The sequence below is a fragment of the Perissodus microlepis genome, chromosome 11 (genome assembly GCF_051167445.1).
Source record: "Perissodus microlepis isolate ML-2025 ecotype Zambia chromosome 11, ASM5116744v1, whole genome shotgun sequence".
NCBI classification, from domain to species: Eukaryota; Metazoa; Chordata; class Actinopteri; order Cichliformes; family Cichlidae; genus Perissodus; species Perissodus microlepis.
The window spans coordinates 11,739,578-11,751,535 of NC_140471.1; the positions used below are offsets into that span (position 1 = coordinate 11,739,578).

General features: G+C 38.7%; 1 protein-coding gene across 1 annotated transcript in view; it reads right to left on the minus strand.

Annotated features, from left to right (window-relative positions):
- Positions 1 to 9,793, minus strand: part of dnah5 (dynein, axonemal, heavy chain 5) — a 99,187-nt gene extending 89,394 nt beyond the window's left edge. Inside the window, exons 1-4 of the mRNA XM_084942585.1 lie at positions 9,579 to 9,793; positions 803 to 937; positions 582 to 666; positions 186 to 364 (exon numbers count right to left, since the gene is read on the minus strand). Coding sequence (XP_084798711.1) covers positions 186 to 364; positions 582 to 666; positions 803 to 937; positions 9,579 to 9,668 — 489 coding nt within the window. The 5' untranslated portion in view covers positions 9,669 to 9,793. The remainder of the gene's footprint in view (positions 1 to 185; positions 365 to 581; positions 667 to 802; positions 938 to 9,578) is intronic.
- Positions 9,794 to 11,958: the final 2,165 nt, after the last annotated feature.

Below are 11,958 nucleotides of genomic sequence, written 5' to 3' on the forward strand. Positions count from 1 at the left end.
TGCCTATCATTAATTACGTTTCACAAATTGATAAAAGTTGACTTCCCGTAGTGCTCACAACCACAACACAGTCATGGTTAAATTTGTGTTTCTCCACTTGCATGGTTTTAATTGACTTTAAATCCCTCCACTTTCGCAAAGAAATGAATAACTTAGATATCCCAAAACAATACAAACTGACTCACTCTGTGTATGTTCTCAGAGGTGACTGCCTTTGAAGTATTGGCTCTGGTGAAGAAGACACACACTCCGGTCAGTGCCACATCCCTCCCATCTGTTACAAACACTTTGGACTTCTTGCTGTGACCAGGCTGCTGGGCAACAGGCTGGGCGGGCATAGAGGCTGTAGCTGCTGGTGCTGCTGCTGCTCGCATAACGGATTGGAAACAACAAAAGGTGTCATGGTAACCAACTTTGACTTCCTATTCTGATTTGAATACTGTGGCATTTACTTGAGAATGGATTACTTTTATGATCTCTATTAGTGACAGAGACAATTTCATATAAGATAGACGTAGAGCTGCTGTACCGCAAAGTTACACAATATAACTTTTTTAAAAGACTCTAGATTTTCATGGTACCTGCTACAGTTGGTTCAGTGTCCTGATAGTAGAACATTAGGTGTGGAAGACCGTCAGCCATGAAAAATTGCTCCATGCGGTCAATCTGACAAAGATGAAAACAAAACCTCAGCACTGTTCAGTCCCAAAACATTTTTTGTTTGCTTGTTTCTGTCTTTTAAGGCCTGTAAAGTTGTCCAATAAAACAATATAATCTGTTTGAACATTTATGTGCAAAGTACCTGATTCCCCTCCAATATGGCATCTTCCACATCTGCTTTCTCCAGCCCCAAGCATGAAGCCACAATACTGAGGATATAGTCATGTCTTCCATCCAGCTGAGCCCGCTTGGCTTCACGCTCCTCTTTCAACTTTTGCTTAAAAAAGTTCCAAAATTTTGAATTACTAAATACCAAGTTCAATTCAATAAATATGTAACCTGTGTAATTTTGCAAAGATTTTGAATGGACAGTTCAGAAATCACATGACCATCTTTCAACTGACTGAAGCTTAGGCATTGTTTAAGTACAGGACCCAAAGAACACAACAATTTTTAAAGAAAGTTGGATACATTTCAGTTAACTGTGAATAATGCTGTTCTGCAGCATCCTAATCTGACGTTACCAAACACTTGAGTTTCATATATAAAAGATTCACTGCCACCATTTTACTTGAGACTCTGCTGCTTGCATGCAGTGGCTTGTGTTTAGGTCTGGGAAGCAAAATCAGCCACAATGGGTTGTCAGGTCGTGCTGCTTAGTAACACAGGAACAAGGTCAGCTAACAAACAGATTACATGAAACCTGGTGCCGTATGAAGCCGTTGCAGTAGGGTGTATCTAAAATCACTCATTTGCCATCTGTATAGAAACTGTTTTTTAACCAAACAGGAGATAATAGGAATATTTGGTCCTGGCTTGAAATATTTTTACATTGACATTGCTTTTGTCAGACAAGCCCACTTCTAGCATCCTATTGTGAATAGCTTTACCAAAATTACTCTTGAGAGCTACTGCTTTTATACAGCAGTCTGTTTAGACAATGTGAAACAGTTGGATTAAACTTTAACACTGAGTATCGCATAATAAGTGATGTATTTTCTTTGTCTCGCCTCTCTTTTCCTTGTGTGCACATTCATCTGGTTGCCTTGTAGTAAACAGTGATTTTACAGCTATATGCTGCCTTATTCTCAATAACAGTTTCAAGAATACTGTAAATCTCTGTAGTGCGCAATGGTGTAAAGAAACCAATTGGCAACCCCGATGAGACTTTAGAGGTTGAGAACTGAGACTTAAATTAAAACAATGTGGGGAAAAAATCAAATCCAAAAGACTGGATTGATATCAAGCAACAGCATTGAAAACAGGGATGAAGAATGTGGCTGTCAAAGGTAGAGCTAAAGAAGGGATTAAAATGATTGAATACCAAAAAGGTGAAAGGGAAGAATATAAATTATATGATAGAGGAGTACAGGAAAGAGAAGAAAAAATGGGATGAGGTGAAAAAAAAGTTTTAGAGAAAAGAAATAGATTGAGGAAAGAATTTGTGTGTAACGGAGGACATAAATACTTGGACATAAACAAAGGACAACTCTATATATACCAGAAATCATAGTGGTCCAGCTATGTTGTCTGTTAGGGCTAAGGGGAGTTGGACATATGAAGCCCAAGTCTGTAGTGTAAAAAGAAAAAAAGACTAAAAGAACTAAAATGCTGTCTAACTACAGCAGCTGCAAAATCTGCATAATTATTCACTTCACAGAAATCCTGGTAGAAATGTTAACAATTGGGATTTTCTTCCCAAATCTTTCATTGGCACATTGCATGCATTTCCTTGCCTAAAAGGTCACTTCAAAAGATAACAGTGTTTTTAGAAAGCACAACAAAAGTCTGCACAGTTCAGATGGTTAACCCATGAGCACTTTTTGAATTATAGTATACAAGGCAAAAAGCTGAGTTTGGACAATTCTAATGGGTTTGATAGTCAATATCTGCAGTGACCATCACAATTACGTGAATTTTATTAAGAAAAAAAAAGAACAGTTTTTCCAGTTATTCTACATTCATTATTAAGCAGACAATTGATTAAATGGTAATCAATGGTAACAAAGACACACTTTTAAAATAGTGATCACATGCTAAATGTAGCTGTGAATGGTTGTGTGCAATCAGGACGAACTAATAAAGAACAGGCACTGAATAGTTTGAAGGCCTTATTGCAATTCTTCCAATTATTGTCATTTGTTAGGTTCTAGAACTAAGAAGTTATAAAATTACTGTGTCAGAGAAAATTTTAGAGCGGCATACTGGTGCTCCGTAAACCTGCGTGGGTTCTTTGGCTTCCACCCATAGTCCAAAGACTTGCATGGTAGGTTAACCCACCGAATTAGGAGATTTGAGACAGACCTTTTTGAAATAGAATGGTCAAAATGAAAGCACAAGATCAAGAAATTACCAGTGTGCCATCGGTGCCTATGAAATATTCAACTCTTAATAATACAGCTTTGCTGTTAAATATTCAGGCTCCAAGTTGAGCTCAAGCTCAGATGAAATTAAAAGATAAATTTTTTTCAATGTGAAAAGACCATAAAAAGACACGAATGGTGAAGATGAAAAAAACCTGCACATTTCAAGGATTTAAAATCTACTTCACAATCATAGTGGTCCAGCTATGTTGTCTGTTAGGGCTAAGGGGAGTTGGACATATGAAGCCCAAGTCTGTAGTGTAAAAAGAAAAAAAGACTAAAAGAACTAAAATGCTGTCTAACTACAGCAGCTGCAAAATCTGCATAATTATTCACTTCACAGAAATCCTGGTAGAAATGTTAACAATTGGGATTTTCTTCCCAAATCTTTCATTGGCACATTGCATGCATTTCCTTGCGTAAAAGGTCACTTCAAAAGATAACAGTGTTTTTAGAAAGCACAACAAAAGTCTGCACAGTTCAGATGGTTAACCCATGAGCACTTTTTGAATTATAGTATACAAGGCAAAAAGCTGAGTTTGGACAATTCTAATGGGTTTGATAGTCAATATCTGCAGTGACCATCACAATTACGTGAATTTTATTAAGATATCAAAGTTTTTTTAAGACTACCACTCGTTTTTTGTCCTCCACTTGTTCATTTTACTTATATTTTCTAAGGGCACAAAGTAGCCAAAGTGAATGTGAAGTTATGTGAAGACACAACAGTGGCAAATCCCTTGAGTTAGGTATCTTTTTGGATGTTTTGATTATTCATAGGTCAGTGTTAAGTGGCTTTACAATCAAACACAATCAGCATTAATTGAAAATGTACGGGTACAAAGACTGCACTGAATGTAAATGAAAAAGCCTCAATCCAAAGAAAAACCTTTAAAGACCTTCAGAAAGCCTGGAGAACTACTAAACTCTAGATCCTTGAAAAATGCAAGAATGTCTGGCTCCTTGGAAGCAAACTGGGTGGCTTAAGACAGTATGGACACTTATTATTAATGTAGTGTATGGCTATCCTGTTGTAAAGAATATATCACAAACAAAAGAACGAGCTATCGATCAGTGTTAATCAAGCGCACTCAGTCTCGATTCAAAATATTAATTATATTTTCAATATGATCTTTTCTTGCTAGAAAAAATAAATGTAACACCCATCTGTTTAAACCATTACAGAAACTCTCTGGACACACACACACACACACACACATAAACACACACTAACATCATGGACTGACTGTAAAAAAAAAAAAAGGATACCAAGCCAACCGTTGCCAGGTGACCAGCCATTTCACACACCTTCTCTCTGCCCTTATTTCAAATTGGATGAACAGCCAAGTCTCCGTCTTCAGGGTAGACACAAACAATACAGGCACATTGCAGTGTGGCGCAGGTTATTCAAACAAGCAGTGAATGCAATACACAAACACAAAAAATACACTAGTCAACAAAAGCCAGCAAAACACAAAAACACAAATCCACATTTAGTTATTCCCATGACACAGACACAGAAGCCAGCGCTGAAAGACCCAAATAATAACAGATACAATGCTAATAGCTTTCAGAAGCAAACAAAGCCCCATCCTGAGATAAGCTATGGCGAGACAGAGAATCCCTATAATAAACAAACTGTGGCTTTTGGAATTAAAGAGAAAACACAAATGTGCACGGGGACAGTTTGGCATCTGATAAATTTCATCAACTTTAATCCAAATCAGCCAGGGAATAGAAAACAGCAGACACACGCTGTTAAAGTCAACTCAGTCCCTGTAGATAAAGCTTTGCCATTAGTTTTGCTCATTTCAAAGTCTAAAATGTTAGAGCCAATGGCTCGTGAAAATTATGTGAGAGCAAAAACCTCGAATGACCCTACAATAAAAACTATTCTCTTACCTGAATGACTTTGGAAACAATTTGTCTCCAGAGCTGTTTTCTATACACCTGCGACATGACAACTCCTGGTCTCTTCAAGCCAACCCATGTATACCTTCTCTAAAACCTGCTATCACGTTCTCATCAGTATGTACACAGGGGAGACATATACTCTCACCCTCGAAGGCTTAGCACTATCAAGTTGTCAGTGGTGAGCACTCAGCTAGCAGAGTTTGGGCTATACTTTCGTTATGTACAATGGCCACTGCCATCAGAAGTGTATGACTTTCCACAGCTAGGTGATGTCAGGGTAGACATGATCCCTTAAGAACAGTAAAACGCCTGCTTTATTCTGACATTCTAGTTCAAGCAATATGTCAAAAATGTTAAGAGGCACTCGACTTAAAAGCACAGGCAATTTGAGAGCTTTATGAGATGGGGCTTCATACCCTCGCTTTTAGGCTGAAATCCCCATAGATGGAGTGATGCTCAGAAAGGAAAAACTCACAGCTCTGTCTGCACATGTGTAGTGTACGCTAATGAACTACCATAAAGGAATGCAAACACAGATGCACAAGGGTCAAACACTGAGGTAATCGCTGGCTCACAGGATTAGCAGCACACCAGAACAAAGCTGTCAGCATTCACTATAATGTAACAGTGCAAATAAGCGCTTGGCAGTGAATTCTGTGTTAAGCTCATGGACATTCTCACCAAATCGCATAGATGAAGCGGTAATTAAAGATTCTGAGCTCCAGATGAAATTTTGACAAAAAGTAGCAGTATAGATTACAGGGACAACTAATTCAGTGGATTTTAAAAGGTAAGTTTTATTTTTTTTTACAGCAACAGTCACAAAAAGTCTTCAGTTTCCGTCCAGTTTGCCGCAGCAAACCTTTCTGCTTGCTTGGATGCAATTTTTGTACTAATTTCAAAAACAGATCAGCTTTGTTTGTCTAAATTTTATATATGTTTTATTTGTATAATCAGCTACCTAACACCCAATCATGTTAAAAGTTAAAAATAAATAAATAAACAAATAAAAATATGTGATGTCGCATTATGATTTTGATCATTTCCACTTAGTGAACGCATTTTTTTTGCCTGTATCTGCAGTGTCGTGTTAACGGGTTCTTTGGATGCTAACACGGGTGTTAAAATTGGGATTTGTCATTGCAACATCATGACATACATTTTAAATAAATGTAATCTTGTGTCCAGCAGTTTGTGTTGTGTTTTTTCTGACACAGAATTACTTCTACACTTGTTTTATCATTTTATGACACATTTGCCAAACTTATTTTAGGCTTTCTGCCATATAAAACCAGGCCTTCCTGAACAGAAACCGACTAAAATGCCTTTAAAATTGCTTTCACAACTGCATGGTTTTGTGTTGCTTAAGCTTTCCACCACATACACGCTCCAAACACATCAGCTGTTTACTAAATCCCGACACATTAATGATGAATTGCATTTGGCCAAAGTTGATAGTCAAGAAGCTCAAGTCATCTGTAACTTCAGAACTCTTGGGTCACCTTACCTTGTTTTGATAGTCTGGCTTGAAATGCAGCATAGTCGCTGTCGGCCTTTCACGCTGACACTTCTTTTCAAGTCATTCCAGAGAGTTAAAGCTTCCAACAAAGAAGACAAGACAGCGAACAAGTGGCTGCGCTACACTATGTGAGCAATCAGCCTTCCTATTTGTCATGTGAGAAAGGTTGCTGCCCTGAAATTATCAGACTGTTTCTCCTAAAAGGGTACTGCTAACTAGATAATGCGGTGTTGGATGACCTCCTGTCAGCAGGGTAATTATCAAGGTCCAACTCTCACCTTACAAGTCTGTTACAACAATAGGATGAAAGATGGAGGGTGGTGGGTGGGGGGTGGAATGAAAAGGTTGCATAATACATCATTAGAGGGAGATAGTATCAGGTACAACCTTTTAAAAAAATACAGAAACAAAAGTGAGTAAAAAAATAAATGTTGCATCATTGTAGCACAAATGGCTCCATTAGAGAATGTGTTACGCTCCTCTTAAAGGGAAAAATGTGGCGAGTCATTCGATATAGCCAGTAGTGTAATTTAACAGGCAGTGCTACAAATTACTAGAAATTAAATTAACATGGAAATTCAGTTTAAGCAAGAGTAAAACTTGATGCTTATAGGAAAGGAAGCCGATGCAAGGTCATCACCTGGATCAGCACTTTAACAGTATAGGATTGAACTCAATACCATGTCCGCTGTGTGAAGCAGAACATGATTATCATTAAGTTGCCTAACAGATTTATTGGTTGACTCATTGTGCCTGATATGTGGCAGTGTGATGCTTAAAAAAATCTGCTATTCAATCAGTTGTTATGTTAGCAGATCCCTTGAACTCCATTGTCTAAGTCTGCTTGGAGCGGCACTGATCAGACAGTTATGAGGTGAGGAGGAATCCCCACGCTAGAGAGATTTATTTTTTAAACATTTTCTTGTTCTTGCTTCTGAAATGTGAGATTGTGCTGCTTCTTTCCATGTCACTGCAAACTTAAATAGCTTTTGTGACATTTTACAATTCACTGAATAATCAGGAAAAACAATAGATTAGAACCTAATGAGATTAAGCATGCACTACCCCTAATTATTTACCTAGAGAGCACATATGCACGTGCACAAGTGCATACACAACCCCACCGTCGCCACCAATTAATATTCAGTTTCGTTGCTTTTTACAGTCGCATCTTGCCGATGACAGGCACATCCCTCTCCATGAGGATTTGACTGTGAGTCAGATAGTGATGAAATGGTTGCAAAGCTTTGCATTACAGAGTGGGTCGGTCATCAATTTTTCACTATTCCATGGCTGATTTTCTGTGTGGAACTGCCTGGTTGTGAGTGGCTATGAAACATGAGAGTGACCGTAAATTATAAATGAGGAGGTGGTGAGATCTGAAGACACAGACAGACAAGAGTTCACAGTTTTTCACAGCGACTGCTCACACTGACAGAAGCACAGACAGCTTAAGCAAATATGTTTAAGAAAGATGTGGCTCGTAAATGTCATGCCTAATACACTTTATTCTCCTTTCGTGGACCATGGCGTCTCCTTGCATTTGATTCGCTGGGTCCAATGCCGAAAACTGACTCTAATGAACTGACATTGCTTCATCTGGCCTGTGTTTTCGCACAATGCAGGAATGCCTCAGCCAATTCTATTTCATTACGGTCAGTATTGTAGAAAAATAAGCAAGAAACTGGAGTATTTTGCATGAAGGCAGTGGGTCTGACACATAGACATAGAGTGCAGGGGGCTTTAGTTACTATTGCTCATGTCTATTGCATACTAATTAAACTGCTATTGGGAGGCAAAGAAGCATAGCTATTTAACATTTCTAAAATGTGTGAAAGGCTGTGCTTTGACTAAAGGCAGAAGACCAATTAACATGGAAAGGGGTTATGTAGATTAATGTTTAAAAGTTTATAAAACTAACTAATAAAATGAACTATTATAACGTCCATCCTGGCCTAATCTGACTTTCTTAGCACCTACAAGCGAAAGGAGATTTTTAAAAGTAGTGTGTCACAGACCCCACAAAGACCAGTCACTGTAATAATGACAGAGTTCCTCATGAATGACAGAAGCTGGATACTCACTGCTCATTTCAAGTTTACTGTTCAGCTGTCTTTGGGCAACATCATCCAGCCTCCTGCAGCAAAGCCAATAAGACAGCAGCAACACTATGAACACCCCGCCATCTGGTGGGCTGGGGCTGACAATACAATCAACCACACATTACAGTAGGTTGTGCCACAGCTATCTTTGCCTGCTGTTAGGCCAGAGAATCTAATAGTGTAGTGAGTCTCCGAGCAATTTTCCGAAGGGCTTAGAGAGCTCCTGAGGTGAAAATGAAGTGCAAATTAATCCCATCATTGTCTTTTTTTCTCCCCTCTCTCACAAGAGAACGACATTTCTGGTGTTACACTCTTGCAGCTCATTATCTTGCTGGGTTAGCTACATCTTCCTGTGCTCAATTACTGCAGTATTATATCAACGCTCACTTTTCAATTAATTACAGAATAAAATTGAAAAATAATCATATATTGAAAATATGGTAATGAAATCCCAGTAGATAATCTCTTGCACTGACAGATTTCCCTTTAGGGCAAAGCTAAAGTGTTGCTGGGTACTGAAATTAAATTTAAAAATCTCTTTGATTCGTGACAATATCGGATATTTTGCAATATATAGCAACTACACAAGATGTAAAATAAATAAAATGCATATCTGCATATGCATAATACAAAACAAAAAAGGTTACCAAAAGTGGAAAGGAAACATTGGTGTCCTGATTCTAGGATACAGGCTGAATGAAGGCAAAATCGTCTTACTTACCGGAGTAAGAATCCGGAGATACTGAAGACATAATTTACAAAACAAGTCTAAAGAATCAACGTCATATATTTTATAGTTTAAAAAAAATTAAACTATTGTTTTTGTATAATTTACCTGTTTATAATACAATTAATTGTGCAACACGCAAACCAAAAAATAAACCCACACATATAAATAACAATGGTGGCTTTAAGAAACACAGAGCATTAAGGGCAACTAGGAGACTTAGCTCACAGAACTATAAATAAATACAAAAGAAAAAATGTTGTAGACACTTTTGAGAGCATTTGGGATCAAACCTGCATTTCCTTGAGTGACTCCACAGCCACGGAAGGCTGGGTGGGTCTGTTCCTGTAGCTCACTTTAGCGATCCTGGCGCTGAAGGACATGGCTCCAGCATTCCTTCACGGACAGTCCTCCTCAGTAACTCAGTTTTATATCAAAAGCTTCATTTGGACCAAAGCAAAGGCGTTTTACTCCATTATGTTTTGGTGTACAATTTCTAGTGATTTAGTTGACGCTCTCACTTTCCTGGAAGGCCCCTCGTGTTGTTACTGGTTTCCAAGGTAACGAGGTATTTGTAAAAGGGGGCAAAGAGAGAGAGGGCTGGTCTTTAAAAAAATGTGGGCCACCTATTGGCTATTTTGTTGCAGGTGTTTCACATTACAGCCAGCAGTGGATCAAAGGGGCCATGGAATTATCTAGTGGACTTCCTGTCACGGGGTAACCACGCAGATATAAACATGCACTACATGAGCCAAAGTAGAGGGCCACCTTCAAACTGATAGGAACTGCTCATCCACGGAAACCCATGACCATGCCTCCTCTGGTATTAACATAAAACTGTTTGGAAATCTGCAGTTACTGAGTCAGCAGTGTGGGAGACTTTTATGCACAAAACATTGAAGATTTAATAGCAGATTTTAAAATGAAAGAGAAAATCTTCTCATGTATAATGCTGTGTTATTGCTGATAAGCAGGTTGAGCTGAAGTGCCCCTCTTATAAATTCAGCAGGCTGATTCATGCATTCCAGTGATTGAGAAGCAGTTGTCCAATGCATGGGCTGCTGTGCGTTTGGATCTCAGGTCATTTTTTTTTTAATGTAGCATTACCACCTGCTGTTCAATCCAGTGAACTGCAACGTGAGGTTGAAAACTCTACCTCTTTCACTAATAAGCATATGCGTTCACTGGCCTATGTGCTTTTAATTTTTTTAATGACATGATCGAAAATCATTCAGTCTGACCATGTAGTCTTCAGACTATGGCAAACCAACACAACAATACAGAAATACTGAAAAATGAAAGTACTGAGCCATAGCACAATCCACTGCTGTGCAATGATATGCTTTAACTTTGCGATGCTGAAAGCCTTTAAAATCAAGTTAAAACTGAAAGTTATCTTCCAATTTCCTCACAGCATAAATACTTCAGCGTGGGTTTGAGCTGTCTTTCGAGGAAGCATCATGCCAAAAACAAAAGAAATCAGTTCAGACTTGAGAAAAAGAATTGCTTATGTTCACAAAGCAGGAGTTGGATGTACAAAGTTATCACAGGATTTCCAAATGTCAAGAACTGGAGTGGGAAGTATCATCAAGTAATTTAAAGAGCGCCCCACAGTACAGAACAAGCCTGGCAGAGGCAAGAAGCAAAAGATTTCCAAGACTCTGTGAAGAAAACTAATGAGAAATATGTCTAAGGCGTCTAAATGTGTCTAATGAGAATAACTGCAAAGACACCAGTCAATGACTTAGTCACATCAGGAATTGTAGTCTCAGAGAAGAAAACCACTGCACAGGAATTGACTGTGAGACTGCAGACCAAGAAAATCTCCACTTCTGCAGACATCTTTAAGCCAGACTGATGTGTGCTAAGGACAAACTGGAGAAAGAGTATGCATACTGGAATTCTGTCCTTTGGTCAGATGAGACCAAACTAGAGGTCTTTGGCTTATGATGCTGCATATGTTGGGGTGGCTGTAGCTCAGGTGGTAGAGCAGGTCATCTACTGATCGAAGGTTAGTGGTTCGATTCCTGGCTTCCCCTAGTCTGCATGCCAAATATCCTTGGGCACTAACCCCAATTTGCTCTCCGATGCATCCATCGGAGTATGAATGTATGTGAATGTTAGCTATAAAGCACTTAGAAAGATGTGCTGGTGTGAATGGGTGAATGCACAAGTTGTGTAAAGCGCTTTGAGTGCTCAGATGAGTAGAAATGCGCTATATAAGAACCTACACTATATAAGAAATTTACCATTTACCATGTTTGGTGAAAGAAGGGAGAGAACACCACCCCCACTGTAAAACACAGTGGTGGGAGTATTTACCTTACATATTAAGTGTCCTGAGGTGACTCTTGTTGTGATGTGCTCCAGTATAAATAAAACTGAATTGAATTGTGAGGATGCTTCAGTGCACCAGGAACTGGAAATCTTATCATATTATGAAGAAAGAAGGACAGCTGGAAAGAAAACTTCAAGCAGTCATCAGCAAAGCTCAGTCTGGGTCTTCCCTTTGTCTTCCAACATGAAAACGATTTAAAACATAATTCGATTCTGGTGAAGAACTTACCTCCAAAGCGAGCAAAGTGAACGTTACTGACTAGTCTACACCAAGCCCTGATTTTGATCCCATTAAAATGGGTGGGGTGAACTGAAAACCAAGGTCCATGTTAGAAG